Below are 20,667 nucleotides of genomic sequence, written 5' to 3'. Positions count from 1 at the left end.
ACAGTGATGGAGACAGATAGAGACCCTTAAATGTTACACACTATAGACCTTTAACTGATTTGTATTCTATTTCTTGAGACAAAAGCAATGGTGGATTGTAACTAAGTAAATCTACTCATGTACTGTACTTAAGTACAGTTCTGAGGTTTCATTTTCTAGTCTAGTCTTTATGCCCCTGGGAAATTTTGTACTTTTCATTCCACTACATTCATCTGACTAGTTACTTTTCACTGATTAAAATTAAATACAACACAGGGGCGCCCTAATGGCTCGCATGGTGAAATGTGAGGCCCATGTTTAAGAGCTTGGTCCTCCTTAACCTGTGGCCATTTGCTGCATGTCATCCTCCATCTCTTTCCTCTTAAAGTTCCTGCTGCTCTTTGACTGTCACTGTCAAGTAAAGGTTCAAAAGCCCCCAAAAAGACTAACCTTTACCGCCTTTACCAGGTGCAACATAAAAAGGAATATTAAGTCAAATAATATATATTATACTCTGATATGAAAAAGCATAATTGAACTTTTGGTATTTCAAATATATTTTAATGTTAACAAGTAAGTAAAATGTTGGACTGAATACTTTTTAAATTATTACTCAAAAGTCAGTGGACAGGTCATAACTAAGATATATAGGTGAAACTGTATTCATGTGTCAAGTTCCCCTAATATAATAATAAAAAACACAGGGGGGGATTCACAATTTAAGGAAGTAAACTGTTAAAAATAATAAAAAATAAAGGTTGGTTTCACTGTGTCGTTTGTAAAGTTTGAAAACAAACCAAATCAAAAGACAAACATTGTGATCTACACAAAATAAATTATTTCCCACATAACAAAATATTTTTTTAGTTACTTATTATTTTTATATATAAATACGAAAAAATATTTGTACTCAAATAAAACACTTTATTTATGAGGACCACCTTCCGGTTCTTGGTGGCCACGCCTACGCTCGCGTGATGACGTTGTGAAACTCACCTGTGCGTCGAGCCGTCGACGCCACGCCTCCACACCTGTCCTCGGGAAGATTTAAGAAAGAAACTTTTCAAGCTGTGTGGGAGCAGTCAACACGAGCAAGCGCTTTAAAGACTTTAAAAGAAAAAGAAAAAAGATTTTTACAGTGAGTGTGAGTGGATTTGTTTTGTATTTTTTTTAAGTCGGACGTTTCACCTGACAGAGAGAAGAGCCGGCTGAGTTTACAGGTACGTTAGCTTCTCGACTGTCAATGATTTCCTGGTCCTCAGGTTAAAAAAAAAAAGCATGGCTGTCAGTCCACAGCACAGACTGAAGTCCAGGGACGATATCTGAACACCTGAAACCTGTTGGACTGAAGTCACTTCAAGCAAAACGTTTAATTCTGTGTAACTTCAACAACCATAACCTCACTTTAAAAAAAGATTGAGCCGTGAAGCTGCTAACTGGATGTTTACAGGCCTGACTGATTAATAACTTCATTGTTATTCCTTCATGATGAGCTGGTTGTGGACAGGTAAAGAGTCTAAATATCAGCTGTGCATTGTTGTGAAGCTGTGTAACATTTCTATGTTATATTATATACAGTGTGTGTGTGTGTGTGTTGGGTGGGTTGTTGACAGCTGCTGTCCCCACTTTCCTCATCCTCGCCTTACAGGTTCTGCCACACATGCAAGTTTCTACCTGCCTTCCTGCCACACAGTTTCACAACAGTTTCGCCTCTGCATTCCCAAACCGCTGCGTCTGTCTCTCCCTTTGACTCCAGTCCAGTGTGTTTACTGATACGCTGTTTGATGAACGATGTGCTGCTGCTGCTGTATTCAGATTTTTAAAAAAGGCTGATCGCTGATCTGGAGAAGCTCCAGTTGAATCTGTAAATCCTGAGTTTTAATGAAGGTTTTATGATGAATGCTGAAGGTTTCTGTCAGGAAACATCTGTGGCGTTGCAGTGAAACCTCCTTTTTAGAGAGAGACGTGTATTTGTGTGGATGCTGTGGCTGAATTACTACGTCTTATTGATGCCGTGTATAATCTAATATTGCTACGCTTGCCTTGGTGTAAACTCAAATTTAAGACCACCTCACGGGTGTCCAACTCCATCTAATCAAACCTTAAATTAATGCACTTTCTAAAAGGTCAGGTTGCTTTATTTCTAATTGTATTGAATAGTGGGTGGCACGGTGGTGCTGTCGCCTCACAGAAGGTTCCTGGTTTGAACCTGTGACTCTTCATCAGCTATAAGTATGTGTCCCATTTAGCCCCATATTCTTTTTCTTTAGTTATCGCAAACTAAACCTTATGCGTTCCACACTTTGTATGCGATTTATGTCTTTCCATTGGCTCAAGGTGGAGGGAGGTTCTCTAAGAAGCCAGCATCCACTAATCGTCCTTTTTTTCTTGCTGCCATGAGAATTTTTAGTAAATATTTGTTCCTGTTATCAAGTTTATTTGATATGTTCCACCAAGTAGAAAGAGAGAGAGGTAAATATCAAATCCCAGAATCCTCTTGGTGGTAGCTTGCACTTGAGTCCAGAATGGTTGTAAGATGGAGCAGGACGATTAATTGTCCTCATTGTGTCCAGCATTGGTTCTGAGGTCCAATCTCAGAGTCGTGATCTGGGTGTGGATTATGAGCGGTCATTCCTCCTCGATGTCCAGCTCTCTTTGACTCTTTTGTTTTACACAATCTGTTGAGTTGTTCTTCATCAGTGAAATACTGGAGTACTGATTTCCAATAATTCATTTAGTGGAGTTGTGTGCTTTTTAATAAACATCTGTGTGAGTCTGTCATGGCCGAGGCCTTTCTGTGTGGAGTTTGCATGTTTCTCACCGGCTTCCCCCCACAATCCAAAAACTTAATAGGTAAATCTGTGACTCTAAATTACCTGTAGGTGTGAATGATGAGCCAGTGTGTCAGCTGGGATAGGCTCCAGCCCCACGTGCCCCCCCAGATGAGATATATTTAATAGTCATATGCCCACTCACAGGCTGATGTTATATGCTTGTGACTGTCAACAACACGTGCTCTTACCCTCCAGGTATCTTTTACGCTACACATCTGCACTTGTTATTGAATTACACACAGTCCTGTGGGTTCAATCTTCAACCACCACCATGCACAAAATGCTCATTTGTGTTTGTTCTCTTTATGTTTTATTTATAACACATCCTGACTGTGAATCTGTTTGTGTGCTTCCACATAACTGAGGTGAACACATCTGTGCTGGAGTCCAGGTAGCTGTAGAGTGTGTATGCAGTGCTTAAACACTATTGACAGTACATGCCCTGAGTAACTCCACTGTGAGCTACAAAGCCCTGGTCTGTGTAATTACAGCCGCTCTGTAAACCTCTGGAGTATTTGTCTTTCGGATCTCTATACTTACCCGAGGAAGCTTTGCTGTTCTCCATTAACCACGAGCCACCGTATGTCTGACTCAGGTCGTTAATAGTTACTAGAGCAGCTCGTTTCAATGGTGCACTGTTAAAAGTATTCCAGCTATGTGTGTGTGTCACGGGTAAAAGTAGGCCTCTGTAGTGGAGCTCAGTACTCTGGAGTCTTGCACGGTGAAAGGCCAACAAGGTGTGGCTTTGTCTTCAAAATGAAAGAAACGCAAACCTCTGCTGCTCAACAGGCTTGACACATGAATGAGCGACTGTTTACCTGCGAGAGGGGGCTACACCTTCGTTAAGTGTTTGTTGTAGTAACAGCAGCGGTTGCCTCCGGTTGTGTTTTCTTCAGTACTCATGAATAATTCAAGCGGCGGTGTCCCGGCTGACCAAAGGACAGCTGTTCCACTCGGCTGAACCCGAGCCGCCGTCCATTTTGCAACAGTTATACAGCTTCCACTCATTTGTTTCATCTGTCGTTATCAACTTCTGCACGTTCAGGTATATAAAGTTCCTCTCCCTCTGTGCTTCCCCCTTCCTAAGTTCATCAGGAACAGGCAGCTATGACTGCTGTAGTCTCAAGTAGGCAGGACACTGATAGGAAAGCCCCGCGGGGACACTGAAGGGTCACGCACTGCCATTAACCGTGAAGGAGAAATGCCATCAGTGTTGCCACAGTGGCATTTCCTGATCCCAAAACAGTCCAAGGCCTGTAAAGGAACCCGGGAAACTTTACTCAGAGCAAGCAGACCTGTAGTGTAGCAAACACCCCGTCAATTATTAACAGCCCAGTGCTCTCATTCCCTAGACGTAACCATAGCACCCAGCAGACCAAAAACTCAGCCAGCCGGCAGCCTGGGACCTGCTGCTGCTGCATTGTGGGAAAGACTACAAGTTAACCAAGACACACACACACACACACACACATACCACTGACAGTGGGAGCAAGTGGACCTGTTTGACTTTATGAACCCGTCAGAAAGAGAATAATACAGATCATTACTCTGGAGCGATGGACACGTGAGCTACCTGCGGGGAAGCACAGGAAGGCCGGCGACTTGTTTTTAAAGTCAAATAGTTTGAAGTGTCCTGTGACTGTGGACTCGAGGAGACGAGCACCGACCCATCTGAAGTCTTTTTTTTCTTTGTGCACCTTCTATCAGTCAGACTGAGTTTTTAACAGGATATCATCATGAATCTGACGCAGCGAATGAAACTGCTGAAGCACTTTGGCTCTATGCCCCCGGAGCCTCCGCCACCGCTGCTGGTGGTGCCTGTAAGTGGATGGATGTTGTTGTTGTTGTTGTAGCAGCGGCTTATATTCAAGCTTTTAATGTAGGTCAGTGCTGTGCGTGTTGCTACAGTGTACGTTTGTGTATTTTAATTTATCCATTTATGTGCTCCAGTCAAGTCCTTGATTAGTCAGTTAGCAGAAATGCAGAAAATTATTAGTTTATATAAGTACGACCACAGAATATTTAAATATTTGCTTCTTAGTGCATCAAAAATAGTAAAATTTATAAATCTTTTATTCATTTTATATCAAAACATTAAGCATGAACATCACAATTTGAGTTTTTCAGGTATCAACAAGTTCAAAATCTAATGATGACACATCTTCTACATTTACATTTAGTCATTTATCTGTCGCTTTTATGTAAAGTGACAATCAAGGTACAATGTGACAGGGACATGTTAGTGCAGGTACTACTGTGACAGTACTAGATGGGGATAGATTTAGCATGTCCAGTTCTTGATAGTGTCGGAGAGGAGGTACTCTCTGAAGAGCTGAAGGTCTTCAAGAGATTTTTAAAGGTAGAGAGGAACGCCCCTGATCTGATAGGAACTGGTAGGACGTTCCACCAACAGACGAGAAAAGCATACGGGGCAGAGCCAGGTGTTTGTTTTCTATATAAATGTGTTATAGAAATAATATCAGGACATTAAACAATTAGACATATAGATAGATGTATATACTCCAGTTTCTTTTGCAAAAAACTGCCAACGTGTATGCCCGAAAATGTAAAGATAGGCTCTCTGCATCATACATAGTGGGTGTATGAGTATGACTAGGAGTAGTAAGAGTATGAGTAAGAGAAGGAGTAGGTGTGTGAGTAGGAGTATCAGTCTGAGGAGGAGGAGCATTAGTGGTAGTAGTAGGAGAAGCTTTAGGAGTAATAGTAGTATCAGTAGGAATAGGAATAGTACCAGTAGTACCAGTCGTAGCTGCAGTAGTTAAACTGTTTCTGAATTAATTGAAAAGATTTATTGTTAATTGATTGTAAATAATATTTGTTCTGTAACAGGCTGAACACGTCATTTTGTGTGTATAAAAATATTTTTACTGGCTTGAAACTTGAACTTTGCTTTCCAGGAGGTCAGTAACTTTTATTCTTATACTCTTGAATTTCCAAAGTCACATTTTTAACATCTAGACATGGCTGATCTTCATCAGCGCCGCACACCTCTCTGTGATTACAGTCCACGTCACGTTTAAGATACCTCAGTCTTATCACATGGAGTGGGGGGGTTTGCTTAAGGTAGTGCAGCTCCACCTTAAATCCGTGGTTATTGAAGGGCATCTGAGAGTGGGCAAAGGCTAGACGGGGGAGGAGCTCTCCAGGTGAGGTCTCTCCTATGTTTTCTTTTGGTTTTTTTCTCCCTGCTGAGAGGGAAACACTATCACCGGTCACATTTCAAGTAATTTCAGCAGGGGGATTGAGTTTCCCATCGACCATACAGAGCTGATCTGAGGAAGTAGTTGGATAACTGTGGGATCTGTGATTGTTTTTGCTCTCGCTGTTGCCTTATGGAATATAAAGAGCTGGCTGTTCATTGAGCGCCGGAGGCAGCAGGTGTTTTGTTCAGCTCAGGGATCCCAGTGGGAAATGGAAGTAAGGTTCAAAGACCAAGTGGTAAGTGGAGAGGGAGCAACACAAAGCATTAACGGTCCTACAATATGCCGCTGCCTGGAAGTGCCTAAAACGTAGCTGTTAAAAAGGAACAAAGGACATAAATTATTACTGATATGTACGATTAGAAGTGGCAAGATAAAGGTGCAGGAGTGTCGGGAAAGGCTGGAGGTTTTGGCCTTAAACCAGACTCACATCCGTGGACAGTAAATCACTGTCACCTTTTATAATTTAAGATAAATTCACTTACTTTTGCAGTGCAACTACATGGATAGAAGACTTTAATACCATATTAAATATGTATTTAATGTGTAATGAAATACCCTAAACAGAGCACTCACTACTATTTGCATATTTTCCTTCTTTAACATCAGCATTGGACGAATATTGAATACACGCCAACAGTGACTTAGTGATTTTCAGTTGACCACTTTAAAGTTAAACTTTAACTTGATGACCGGTATCTGATGTGGCTGTATTCTCAGCTCAGGGCTTTAGTATTGCAACAGCGTTTCGACAAACTCGTCCTCTCGGGAAGTTGTTTTACAATCAAGTGTTCGCTCTTTGCTCGTCACCTCTGCTACATCTGGTTTATTATCCTGGTTTGACGTGTGTGTGTGTGTGAGCTGTAACTAACTGCAGTGAAACTACAAATCAAACACCTCCTAGTTTCAGTGTCAGATTAGATTAAAATTACAGACATGCATCTTTTTTATTTAACCAATCCGGTCAGCTGCTGTGTGTATTTTTTTTTCTCTCCAACCTCAGGTTTATGATTAACCTGAACAAACAAATGGCCTACTGTTCACAGGTCACACAGCGTACACCTGTGCTCGTAGTCACTCCTACCAGCGAGTTTGAGATTCTTGTTTCCATTCCTTGATGATTACAGTAGATCATTTTAATTTCGAAAACAAAATCAATTAATTCACAGTATTTTCAGATGATGTGTTTAGGTGTGTTGCGACATTAGATACTTTCCTGTTTTTTCAATTGTCTGCGTTTTGGTTTTAAAGATATCTAGTATGTGATAAACGATAAACACAAAGACGCATTTTGTCATGTTAGGCCTGCAAATAAACGTCTGGTAGTCCGGTGTGTTAATTAGTGTAAAACCCTGTCATCTTTTTACATAACAGTGGGAGGGACATCTCTCCTCAGCTGGTTTCATACACCTTAGTTTAAATGATAACTCTCAGGTGGTGTTTACAACTCCTTTGAGACATTAAGGTATGAACAGGTGTTCAAAAATCAGACGTAAACAACAGGACTGAAGCGCCTTCATATAAATAACCTGGTGCATTAGAAAATATTGACTTGACTCGAGAACCCGGAGCTTTGTCACCAGCCTCCAGTGCCGAGCGCGACTGTTTACAGAGAGTCAAACGTTTAAGTGTGTCTGGGTCACAGGAATTATATCTATTTATAGACAAAGCAAGAAAATAGTTGTATATAACTTGTTTAATATTGCATATAACAGTCAGTCGCAGCCCTATTTGTCTCTATGCAATGTTTTTGTGCGCCTACTCTACTTAACAAGTCCCGGATGTTATACGTTGTAAACAGCACATGAGCACACACACACACACACACACACACACACACACACACAGACAGTAGGTAGCCCCTCCTCCATACCGGTCAAGCAGGATTGAGACAGGTGAGAGCATGCTGAGATCAGGTTGAGCCGTACACACACACACACACACACACACTCTTCCTGCTTGGCTCAGGCTCAGCTGTCCTCTTGTAATGACCTGAATCATGATTAATGATGAAAAATTTCTGATTTCATATTAAGTCAAATTTTCCTTTTGCTTTATTCCTATTCTTGTTTTTGTTTTTTCTTTCCAGAAACCAGGCATGGAGGAGCTAACAATATGGGAGCAACATACAATAACGCTAAACAAAGTAAGTGACTGTTTGTTAAATAATATGAAGCAAATATGATCTGCATAGAGGTGTCGAGGAAGGTTATTAAGGTGTTTTCTTCTTCTTCATGTAAAAATTTCCCCTGAAACTAAAGTAAATTTGAAGCGCAGACCACTTCAGTGCTGTTTGGTTAGTTTTGAAGCACAAATGGAGAAGTGAAAGTCGAGTGTGGATGTATTTTGCACAGGCAGTTTCAGTATTGTTTCCATAGTTATTGTAAAAGGGCTTGTAAAAGTGTGTGTGTGTGTTGTGGGGGTTGAGGTGGACCGTGCTTCACACCTCTCGGTTTCACAGCACAAAACTCCAGCAGGAATTCACAGCGACACACCCTGCTGCACCCCACAGCACCAGCCGGCTCTTCACTATCCCGTCTCAGACTGTACGCCGCTGGAATGTGCTCTCTCTCGCTCTATCTCTTCACTGCATCTCCCACACACGCTCTCATACTCTCCCGCATTCCTTCGCTTCATTCATGTCACTCTCTCGTGTACTTGCTGTCTGTTTTTTTTTTTTTTTTAAAGCTATTTTTTTAATCTCTTATAATGACAGGATTCCAAACTGGGGTTCGGCTTTGCCATATCAGGAGGCAAGGACAAGCCTCACCCAGACAACGGGGATACCACTGTGGTGGTGTCAGATGTGCTGCCAAATGGACCAGCCATGGGACGCCTGTTGTAAGTTAACCACCGTCGCTCTGTTGTGACCGTAGGAACCGTAAAGACTTGACTGTTGACATAAAAACACCTGATCTCCTTGTGTGCATAAATACGTAGACTTACTTTGAACCAGACTCACGTGTGTGTGTTTGCTTGTTCTCTGCAGCACCAAAGACCAAATTGTCATGGTCAACGGAGTGTCAATGGAGAACGTCCACTCCAACTTCACCATCCACACCCTCAAGTCATGCGGCAAGACCGCAAACGTGGTGAGTATAAAGAATGACCTCCAATCTATCACGTGTTACTGTTACTCGCTCGTGTTTCTGAATCTTTCTCCATATTTCTCATTAAGACAGTGAAACGTCCTCGCCACATCCAGATCCCGGCAACCACCAGGCCGTCACGGGCCGCCTCCCATTCAAACCTGCTGGACGCTGACCCCCCCAGGCGAACGCGGCGCTTCTCTGATGGCAGCGACAACCGAGACAGAGACCGCTATCGCCCCAGCCCTCGTAGCACAACGCCCGACCGCAACGGGCATGGAAACACACTGCCGCTGATGTCGTCCGGGTACAAGAGGCTGCCGTATCAGGACGTTCCAGACAAACCCATCAAAACAACATTACTTAAAAAGAAGATCACAGATGGTAAGACTTCAGGGACTAGGGAAAGTCCTCAAATAGTCACAGTGAGTGTGGTGATTTCTGACTGGATTCTTGTTGTCCTCCTCTCTCTGCAGAGTACGGATTGAAGCTGGGCAGTCAGATCTTCATCAAGCACATGACAGAAACAGGCCTGGCTGCAAAGGAAGGAACGCTGCAGGAGGGCGACCTCATTCTCAAGGTAAAAATGAAAATACTTAGTCAACACAAACAGATTACGATACATTTTGTTTCCTTGTCATGTTGATTGATTTGTCTCCGTTGATCAGATCAATGGCATGACGACAGAGAATCTATCCCTGCTGGAGACAAAGCACCTGGTGGAGAAGAGCAGGGGCAAACTGACCATGACGGTCCTCAGAGACGACCGCAAGTTCCTGGTCAGCATCCCAGAGGTGGAGGACAGCCGCCCCAACAGCGAGGACGAGGCGCGCCACGACAGCAGCTCTGAACTGGAGGGTGAGGGAGGGAGATGGAGGAATGACGCGAATGAGAGAAAATAGAAATTTGATGTTCATGAAGGATTTACCGTGAATAAGTCTTTGCAGCATTTCTGACCTTTCTGTTTCCAATCAGACATTTCAGACATTGATGAAGACATGCCGACTCACAGAATGTCCCGTCAACCTAACCGAGAGAAACGGACACGCAGGTACACACAGCATTTAACCCGGCACCAAAATTAATAAATATAAGTTGATTGATTTCTTTTTAAGCTGCTGCTTTGTCCTATTTTAAAATCCATAATTTAATTGTTTTTATCTGTTTTTTGACAATCCCAGAACGAGAGCTGAGCCTCCTCCTCCTGTCAAGTCTCGGGATTCATCACCGGTGCGCTCCACCTTGTCTCGACCTCCTGCCAGAACCTACGCCTCTCGCAGAGGTCAGTCCTGCCAAGAATCACTGTCTTGGCAGAGCTAAGCATAAGCTGTTAATCACATATTCAGACAGCAGTGATTTCACAAAAACAACGTTAATATTTTGTGCGATTTTTAATTCGAGCTGTGATTTAATACTGCGTTAGCAAAAGTTTAATGTCTCCGTAGCTGCCGGAGTTCACATTGGGATTTAAAATAAACATAATGCTGTTTTTATTTCTGTTTGATTTTTGTTCCTTCAGCTCCATCTGAGTCAGAGTCGGACCGCAGCGCCTCTCCTCCTCCCGTCAGGAGAATCAGTCCAGACACGAGGGACCACTCCAGCAAATACAAGTCAGTTCAATCTCTTTGTTATTTTTAATCAAATGTTCATTAAACTCTGTGTATATTTTGTATATATTTGGATTTTGGATGTGCAGATGAAAGACTGATGATGGAAAATCAAAATAGATTACTTACTTTTGTTTATTTTTTTAATTTTATGTTTTGCCTTACGACATAACTGAAGGTTTTTGCAGCCATTTTGTGTCAGTCTCCTGTAGTTACTTATTTATTTATGCATGTCAGACCGACAGAAGTTTGAATTTTATAGTAACCTGTTGAGCTGTGGAAACATTTCGACTTTTTCGACTACTGTAACTTTCATTCCTCTGCATTGCTGTTGATTGATAGTCTTTGGCACTTGTACGCTTGTAAAACCAAATCCGGTTTCTCCAGCTGGAATTGAACAACGATTCCTGTGTTTTAATTCCTCGTCTCATGTTTACAGGAACACCAACAATATCCATGTTGCTCAAGTGCTTACAAACGCAACAAATGTCAAATGAGGTGTTAGTGAATTAATATTTGATTTGCTCTTTTCACAGAAGTCTGTCTGGTGTGTCCACCCTTCCCAATCCTCGGTCCTCTCCTGTAGTCCCCAACTGGAGCACCTCTCGGCCGACCTCCTCTGCCTCGCGGCCTCGTAAGCCGGTGTCAGAGTCCGACTCTGAGCGCAGCGCCTCCCCTCCGGCACGCAAAGCGAGCCCCCGCCCAGACGGCAGATACAAGTGAGGACGAAGCTTGATTCAACTCCAACACCATGAGAAATTAAATCTCTTTTTTTCTCCTTCCTAACTGTCTTTCTCTCCACCCCAGAGTTCTTCCTGATCTGGCCCACGTAGGGATGAGAGCCAGCCCCATCGATGTTCGCTCAGAGCTACCAAGGAGGGTCAACTCACCTGTCAGAATCCCGCCACCAGGTCAGTACACACACACACACACACACACACACACACACACACACACACACACATAGGCAAAACAATCAGACTTCCTTGTCATAATACACAACCTAGACTGACATCTCTTTGACAATATTTGCTTAATATTTTGAATTTTTGCTGCAGAACAGTCAAATAACACTAAAGCCAGAGCAAACATAAGTTTAGTGATAAACAATTTATGCAAACTTATCAAAGTGTCGACTCACTCTGAAGACTCTTAAAATGTTCCATTTTGTTTGAATTTTGAAGATTTAATAATTATAAAACTACATTCATGAACTTTAAAGTCATCTTTTGGTTTTTTTAAGGCTAAAAACGGCACAATGTGATAGAAAAAGTTACAAAAATTTAAACAATAAAGTTGTTTTTATGCTGCAACACAGTAAAAGAAATACTTGCAACACTATTTTTAACAGTTGTTATTTTTCTCTCAGACTCTGAGTCTGAGTCGGACAGCGGCGTGGGGCCTCCTCAGAGGCAGAGCACCACCTACAGTCAGGACTCCCTCAGCAGATACAGGTACAGATGAAGGTCCACCCAACCCCCCCAACCTCAAATCCCAACCCCCCTACTCCCCTCCCCGAAACCCAACAAGATGTCACGGACTGGGACACTGAGCAGACTGTGCACGCCTCTTAATATTAGCTAATCACATTTTTATTTACCTTTTTATTTTAAAACTTAAATTACCCCTCTATGTGTGTGATATTTTTTTTGTTTTGTTATCATTATTATTTTTGATTTGTCTCATTTTTTTTGTAGCCTTTTGATTTTTGTTTGTGTGTTTATGACTGTGTACCAAGTGTTTTTGTGTTTGTGGTGACATGTTGTGTTAACCAATGAAATAAAAGTCACTTTCACTTGAACATGTCCCTCTCCTGTATGTGGCTAAGTGCTGATTAAACAAGAGGACACTGAAGCAACAATATTCCAATCAAACATCTGCAGAATAGTTCAGATCAGTTCTTGCAAATCTGCACGTTTTTTATCCAGCATGAAAGGAAAAAATTATAGCAAACATCACATAACAAGATCAAGCAAGACCACTATTAATACTGAATGGTTAATTCTGATCAGTTACAAAGCAGTTAACCATCAAAGAGAGAGCTTCCCTCAGAGACACTAAGGTGAATATTCAACATTTCAGTCTCACCCTCTCATCAATGATCATCTTATTAGCCACAGGTCCCCCCCTCTCCAAACATAACTGAGATTTCTTCCTCCTCCCTCACTCCCGCCTCCCTCTCTTCTCTTGCAGGGTCCTGCCAGATGTTGCTGTGGAGCCGCCGAAATGGAGCATAGCCAGCCCCACTGCCAGCAGTCCACCACAGAGAGGTGTGTGTGCTTATGTTTTATTAGAAGTGTGTGTTTGTATAGAGTCAATGAGCATTGTGTACGGGTGTGGATGCAGCAGTTTAAAGAGTTTAATACCTTATTTAGTCCATGTTTTTAGAGACATGGTCATCTACTGGCCAGCGAGTATCCAAAATAATTTATTAATTGATCTTCACAGCTGATTCTGACTCTGAATCGGAGGCCAGTTATGCACCGGTTCCTCGCAGGGACTCTACAGACAGCACACCATCCAACACGGCTAAAAACCGATACAGGTGAGAGAGCTTTTGTCAGAATAACTAGTATTCAACTTCATCTAATAGTACTCAGAAACACATTTATAAACATGACCTAACATAAACTAACAAGAAACCTAACTCTGAACTTACCAAGTACTTCTGAGGACATGAATTAGCCTCAGCCAACACTGTTGACTGTAAAGCAGCAGTGTATTGATGGTAACCTGAGCAGGTGTACTATCAGAATATGACTTAGGTAAATATTTGTTTAAAGTCAATTGAAACAGAGCCAGAATAAATGGATACTAAAGGAATATTTTGTTGGAGTTCAGGTAGGTGAGGCAAAACTGACACTTGTTATCCAGGAAAACCAAAAAATAAAACATTTAAGCAAAAATCAAGTGATTTTGAAAGCTCTGTAAATAATATGAATAATATGAATTCATGTGGTTCAGATACAGAATACAGTACCTGTAGCTTATTAAAACAAAGAACCATATTAAAATACAAACATTAGTTGTCGTATTCGGTGCAGAGCACACTCTGACACAGTTTAAAATGAAACGTGAGTGTACCTTCAGGTTACCGCCTCATAGTGGAGATGTGTAAAATGATACTGACAGGACGTCTGACTGGTTCATCAGCTTACAGTAACACTCTGTACACACTGTTGACTCATGACTGACGTGAATTCCTGCAAGGGTTGTATCACACACTGTTTTTTTAATACTTTAAATATTTTCTCTCACAGTGAACATATGCAGTAGCCTTAGAATAGAAAATAAATAAAAGAAAATACAAGCAAACAAACGGATAAATATATCTAGAGCAGCAAAAACACACAGTCGGACAGTCAAGTCTTATCAAGTGATGCCAAAAACATTTCCTGAAAGTAGTTTCTGTTCCATCCAAGCAATCCAAAACATTTCACTGAGCTGCCTCTTGATATGTAGGGACAGCAGCTGAACATTAACTTTACAGTGTTAGTGGAAAAAACTGTTAAATGTGTCACTGTATAAATTATTTAGTACTGGACAGTGCCAGAACAAGTGTGATAGTGACTACAGCTGTCGCACAGAGAGGAGCCTGATTGAAATAGTAATTAATCTGTATCTAAAATTAACAGAACATTTTAGTTTTAAGATATTTCATTTATTTGTTTTGTTTATGTATCACAAGATGTGACATATCGTAGTTATTTATCATGTGCCATCTGTGTCTTTCAGAGTCCTGCCTGAAGTAAAAGCCCCTCCAGTCGCCGTGAAGCAGGAGCCTCCTCGTCGCGCCCCGTCACCGCCCAGACCGCCTCCTGATGGTCAGCATACTCTCCTGTGTGTCACACATACTCTCATACCTCATCTAACACTCTTAGAGTTAGTCCTGACCACAGTTTCTGTTTTTCGGGTTCATCTCATTCAGATTCCTCAGAGTCGGATCAGCTGTCACATCTCAGGAGGTCCGGGAGCTCTGAGCGGGAGGACACCCACCGCAGGTACGGCTGACCACGCACCTCATCAAAATCAAATCACTGTTCTCGTCACATGAGAACTGTAAAGCTTTATCACAGATTGATGTTTTCTGCACCTCACAGTGTTCCTCGTGCTGCTAACGGGACTGGCACCCTCAGATCTGGGATTTCAGTGAAGAGCAACCCACCAGTCTACTGTAAGGACACTGACATGGCTCTGGAGAATTGTGTTGTACACTTTCTGACATTTTATAAAACTAAATTAGTAATTTATTTATCAAAAATTATAAACTAATAACTCAGTATGTCTGTATTTCTTCCAGCTAAACCTACAGAAGAGCCCATCTACTCACTACCTCCAGATTCTTACCCAGCACCTAATCCAGGGTGAGTAATGTTCATCTGCAAATGTTCATTCATGTAAATGTCGACATATTCGTCGCTAATTCTTCATCTCACTCTCAGGTACAGCTCGGACCTTCACACGGTGTCCTTTGTGAAGGAGGGCAGCGTGGGTCTGAGGCTGGTGGGGGGCAACGATGTCGGTATATTCGTAGGCGGAGTTCAGCCGAACAGCCCCGCGTACGAAGAGGGAATGAAAGAGGGAGACCAGATCATGCAGGTGAGAGAGCGACGCCACCTTCCGTTAAGTTATCGCCTCCTTTTTTTAAAGCTCAACAGTAATGCAGACGTTGACACATATTTCAGCATCTATAGTATTTTTGGCACGTCAGCTGCTTTTCAGGATCAAGGAGAGTTTTCATCAGGCAGGTCACCCTGAGTCAGCACAATTTCCTCCCGTCATGTTCAGGCGTTTCACGTCAAAGCTCTCTGCCAGCGGTGAAAGATAAATGAAACTGTAATGCAGCGAGTTTTCTGTGACTGCAATCTGCAGAAGTCAGCTGTTGGGTGTCTTTTTACATCTATATATATATTTGAATTTAAAAGCCCTCAGGTTTAAGATAAAATGTCTTCCTCCTTCTTACTCAGGTGAATAAAGTCGATTTTGGTCATTTCACACGAGAAGAGGCAGCCAACTTCCTCCTGGACATCAAGAAAGGAGAAAGGGTTGAAATCTGCACTCAGAACAAAATGGACAGTAAGTTCATCACTAAACCGCTTAATGATAATTACGTGTAAAGCTGCTGTCAATCAGCGAGCGATTTATCAATCTGAACTTCTCCTCTAATCAGTTTATAAGAAGATCATCAAGTCCAACCTGGCGGACAACTTCTACATCCGCACACACTTTGACCACGAGGCAGATGGCCCCATCGGCCTGAGCTTCACCAGAGGAGAGGTGTTCAGGGTGGTCGACACGATGCACCGCGGGAAGTTGGGCAACTGGCTGGCCGTCCGCATGGGGAACGACCTGCACGAGATGGATAAAGGCACCATCCCCAACCAGACCAGGTGAGGAAGAAGACGGGGAAACTGGTTTTAGATTTCTTGTTTTTAAGCCAGAATCATAAATTCTAAAAAGATTTATCCTCCTCCTGCAGAGCTGAGACGTTTGCCAGCCAAGAGCAGGCGCAGCGGGCGAGCGGTGGGGAGAGGCAGGTGTCAGGACCGAGAGCCGAGTTCTGGAAACTACGGGGGCTCAGAGGAAACAAGAAGAACGAGAAGAACGTCCGTCGGAGTCGTGACGACCTGCTGCAGCTCACCATTCAGGGCAAATTCCCGGCCTATGAGAGAGTCCTGCTCAGAGAAGGTTTGTTTTGTTTTTTAAAGTCATGTTTTTTTCACATCCTAAATCCAAAACGAGTTTGAAATAATCCTGAATTGTTTGCATCTCCAGCTAATTTCAAACGACCTATTGTCATTATGGGTCCTCTTAATGACATTGCCATGGAGAAGCTGGCCAGAGAGATGCCTGATGAATATGAAGTGGCAGGTTGGTTTCTCTTTTTTATGTTTTTTGTCACCTACCTTTTTAAGTTATTCTCCTGATCTTCACATTAAACTTTTTTTTTATTATTCATTGCAGACATGGTTCCTCGGAGTGGAGGTGGAGACAGCGCCTCCACGGTTATTAAACTGGACACCGTGAGGAGAATAGCCGAGAAGGTGAGTCAACCTTAAACTAACAAGAGCTAGAAACAATCTAATATTTAGATTTCTCGCTCCCTCACACCCTGTTGTTGCTGTTCTCTTTTTCCCAGGACAAGCACCCTCTTCTGGACATCACTCCAACTGCAGTAGAAAGGCTGAACTACATCCAGTACCACCCAATGGTCCTGTTCTTGGACCCTCACAGCCGCAAAGACGTCAAGGCCATGAGGCAGAGGTACAACCCCAACTCTAACAAGAGCTCCAGACGCCTTTACACGCAGGCGCTCAAGTTGAGGAAACACTGCAGCCACCTTTTCTCAGGTAATAACACATGAACATCAGTGTTATATATTATAACTGAACAATACGACATATATTGTCTAGTTATCCCTGACAGATGTATTGGTACCAATTTACACTGTGTTCTTCCTCTCCTTCAGCACGTATTGACCTGCAGCCCAGCTCCAGTGTTTGGTATGAGAGTCTAAAGGATAAGATCCGCCACCAACAGTCCAAACCTGTCTGGGTGTCTGAAGTCACGGTACGACCCTCAGCTCCTTCTGACCCACACACAAACCAGAATTTAAGAGTTGGCACTTGTGTTAACTGTATTAAAGGTTACGTTCACATGTCCTCTGACGTGGTAAACTAAAAACTAAAATGGTTTTCCTTCCTGTCCAGTTGGAGAGCGGTGGAGAACAGGACTTAGATGCTCTGGACCAAACCCAGTCAGACTACCTCAGTGCTGCCAGTGACCTGGAGGACACTGATGGAGAGCCCTTCACCGACGGAGAGGTCTACACTGACAACGAGGACCTCCTGGAGGAGGCTTACCCGGGTCAGAATGTGGCCAGAGGCTCCAGGGTAGCTGGAGCTGCTTTAGCCCGATCATCCGAGCCCGCCTTTGGGGACCGCAGCCCCACCATGGACCACGAGCCTTACGCTGACTCCCACTCCCACTCGCTCAGAGAAATCCCACCGTTGATGCACGTACCCGAACCCAGGGTACCTCGCCGGGAGAGTTACACCCCGTCTTACAGCGTTGCTGAAGAGGAAGGCCCTTCTCGTCGCAGTTTCACAGACTCAGATTTCAGCGCCCTCGACATCATTCCACCCACCACTCCATCAGACGGGCCTCCGGACTTTATAGCCCCCGACCCCACTCGGTACTCAATAAACGAACCCTCGTATGCTGAGCCTGAGAGCCCACAACACGCCAGCCTGTCTGCTATCGAGGATAAATTACAACAGGTAAATAAAATGTTGCTTTTAAGACCATTTAGAAGAAGTGAGTAGTATTTATACTACAACTTTCATCATTGATTAATCTTCAAATAGTTTTTATACATGTGTAAGTAAAACAACATAAATTATAACTTCACAGCAAAGGTTCCAGCTTACATCCAATACTGTACTATTGACTTGAAGCTTTAATATCAGTTTGCATTATTATCAATGAAATGATACATTATACATTGCTGATGTCTTCGTGTTTAAACCATCGTCTTCTTTCACTCTCAGAGAAAATCAATTCATCTTTTAATTCATTTTTTTCAAGCAGAAAGGCCAAACATGAACTGTGTTCAGCTTCTCAGATGTTAATATTTGCTCGGGTTTTTTAATGATAATACACAGCAAATATTTTAAGATTTATTGCTTTGTTGAAACACAAATCATTTTCTAATGTTTTACAGACCAAATGATTTTATTTTAAAAACTTGGCCTGTGTCTGCACTGTGTATTATAAAAGAATTACTTTTTTTTTAAACTGAATGTACCAGCAGTGGGAAAACTGCATTATTACCACACAACAATCAATTTAAAACCCAAATGTAAATTCTATAATAAAGTTATTCTTGTTAGGAAAGTCTAAAGTTGACTTTACCATGTATAAATAATTACATATACATTTTTGATTGCGGTAAATTGACTTAAAAACACTCGTGCAGTCTTAAGATCATGTGGAAACATTTGTGCTCGCTGTAACGTGTTTATGTACAATATAATGGGACGTTCTTGTTTTTAAACCCGTCTTGTCTCCTTCTGTAGGCTCGCTCTGCAGACGCACAGCCACAGGCGGAGCCACAGCCTCAAGCTGGGAAAAAGAAAGCCCCTAACTTGATCGTGTAAGTGTTTTTTTCCCGTCTTTGAGTCTCAGAGTAAAGCTAGATTGAGATCATGTGCTAATCTCGTCCCTCCCCTCTGTCCTGCTCTTTGACAGGCTGGCACATCATCACCAGGCAGTCCAGTTCAGACGCACACAGATCCGAGGCAGCGACAGCTCCGACGATGACAATGACGAGACGGAGGACATCGAATGGGGTCCTGCAACAGAACTCTAGAGTTTTCATCGAGGATTAAGGATGGAGTTTACTGCTCGAACAAGGATATTTTACTCCCTCGAGAAACTTATTTCTTGGAACATTTTTTTCTGCAGAAGCAAAGTTTTGTCTGGAGATGCTGGCCGGGCTACATTAAAGGCCTTTTTTTTTTAGGGATATTCAAGATTTATACAACCTCTTAACACATTACCAAAAGTTTGAACATGTAAAGAGAGAGAGAGATGAATGTTACGATCAAAGTGCCTGATTACTTTTCATATTTTTTTAATGAAATAACCATATCAAACAATTAATTTTTGCCCTTTGTTACTGCTGCTCTATGTAACATATAAACAAATTCTAGTTTTATTAGAAATCATACTAAACGAGTCTCTTTTCATAAAAAGATGAAACATTTTTTAAATGTGTTTTCTGTTTCTGTCTTTTTCTACATTAAACTGTTTTCCTGGTTTCAAACGTGGGTTTGTTCAATCATACAAAAAGATAGAAAATATAGAAATGTCTCATGCTTTAATACATTTTCACAAGGATTCGTGGAAGTACATTTATTAGCCACTGATGTGAAAATGACTTGTACATGTGTGATGCTCCCTTCAGACCCTCAGAGGCATCAGGTTCATTTTAATTGCAGTTATACTGTGGACTGATGAATAGTAAATGTTATTATATAAAACAAACGCACAATATAGAAGACTGTATTAGCATTTTGATAACTTGTCTCTGGTTTGGACTGTGGAAGGAAGCCGGTGTAACCAGAGAGAACATGCAAATTACACACAGAACAAGCTTTGAACCAGAAACCTTCTCACGGTGTGGTGCTAACCACTGCACCACCGTGTCACCCTATTCTGAAATATACTTGAAACTTGCATGAGAAGAGGGCATCATGAGTAAGGCCTGGCTCAGTCAGGTCTCTCCTACAGTCAGACGTCACTCCTGTCAAATTAAACGTTTATTCTTTGATTTAATCTCATCAAACTTCAAAGTTGCTCCACCACTAAATTTAAATACCACTAATTTTTATACCATTTAAATATTTTATTTTGAAAAATTGCCTCTCTTTGAAATATTCAGAAGATAATTCATATAATTTTTGTGTCACTCATTTGAAACTTCCTTTCATTGATTGATTCCTCCTCACATTTTGGTGCCTGAATTTCACCAATCTAACATAAATATCAGAATGTTATTTATAGTTATATCTTATATTTTCATATGACTTGACAGCACTTTTTGTGCAGTGTACAGCTTTACTGGTAATTATTAATTTCAAAAGAGAAACTAAAGAAGTGATTACACTTTCATAATTAGACGTCCAATTTAACATTTTTAAAATCATAAAAATGTTGATAACCTGGATTTCTCTTCTCATATTTAAACATTTGCTGCTGTGAGTCTTCTGTGATGGTACACTGAATAATATTTTTAGGTTTTGCATTGTTGGTTGGACAAAAGAAACTTTTTAAATATGACAACTCTGGGGAACTGATTGGATATTTTATAGACCAAATTAATCAATTTATTTAAAAAAAAGTTAACTGCAGCAATACTGTACTTTACATTACT

The 20,667-nt window shown here is 41.8% G+C and overlaps 1 protein-coding gene across 4 annotated transcripts; it reads left to right on the top strand.

The window, feature by feature from the left end:
* The first annotated feature begins 968 nt into the window (after positions 1 to 968).
* Positions 969 to 19,557, top strand: tjp3 (tight junction protein 3). 4 transcript variants are annotated; one of them, XM_019279150.2, is made up of 30 exons: positions 969 to 1,199; positions 8,124 to 8,180; positions 8,751 to 8,875; positions 9,024 to 9,126; positions 9,213 to 9,507; positions 9,600 to 9,703; positions 9,792 to 9,981; positions 10,099 to 10,174; positions 10,305 to 10,405; positions 10,643 to 10,733; positions 11,267 to 11,449; positions 11,538 to 11,641; positions 12,100 to 12,184; positions 12,924 to 13,000; positions 13,179 to 13,275; positions 14,466 to 14,554; positions 14,659 to 14,731; positions 14,831 to 14,904; positions 15,031 to 15,094; positions 15,173 to 15,329; positions 15,698 to 15,806; positions 15,901 to 16,120; positions 16,210 to 16,418; positions 16,506 to 16,601; positions 16,695 to 16,774; positions 16,870 to 17,080; positions 17,200 to 17,300; positions 17,441 to 18,010; positions 18,809 to 18,885; positions 18,981 to 19,557. In XM_019279150.2, exons 2-30 carry the CDS (start codon positions 8,133 to 8,135, stop codon positions 19,099 to 19,101), a joined length of 3,930 nt encoding a protein of 1,309 aa, XP_019134695.1. In that variant the 5' UTR covers positions 969 to 1,199; positions 8,124 to 8,132; the 3' UTR covers positions 19,102 to 19,557. The 4 variants fall into 4 exon arrangements, with proteins under 4 accessions (XP_019134695.1, XP_027146283.1, XP_019134694.1 ...); XM_027290482.1 differs by lacking the exon at positions 969 to 1,199 and adding an exon at positions 4,288 to 4,633; XM_019279149.2 differs by lacking the exon at positions 969 to 1,199 and adding an exon at positions 6,023 to 6,272.
* The last annotated feature ends 1,110 nt before the right edge of the window (positions 19,558 to 20,667 follow it).

Source organism: Larimichthys crocea, chromosome XVII (assembly GCF_000972845.2).
Source record: "Larimichthys crocea isolate SSNF chromosome XVII, L_crocea_2.0, whole genome shotgun sequence".
Taxonomy (NCBI): domain Eukaryota; kingdom Metazoa; phylum Chordata; class Actinopteri; family Sciaenidae; genus Larimichthys; species Larimichthys crocea.
This window is presented reverse-complemented; position numbering and strand designations above follow the sequence as displayed.

Bases quoted from the DNA above. Each gene is read 5' to 3' on its own strand.
- tjp3 (XM_027290482.1), top strand. From the start codon at position 4,550: ATGAATCTGACGCAGCGAATGAAACTGCTGAAGCACTTTGGCTCTATG. The intron at 10,175-10,304 runs GTACACACAGCA...TGACAATCCCAG, and splicing joins CGAGAGAAACGGACACGCAG to AACGAGAGCTGAGCCTCCTC. The intron at 15,807-15,900 runs GTAAGTTCATCA...TCCTCTAATCAG, and splicing joins CACTCAGAACAAAATGGACA to TTTATAAGAAGATCATCAAG.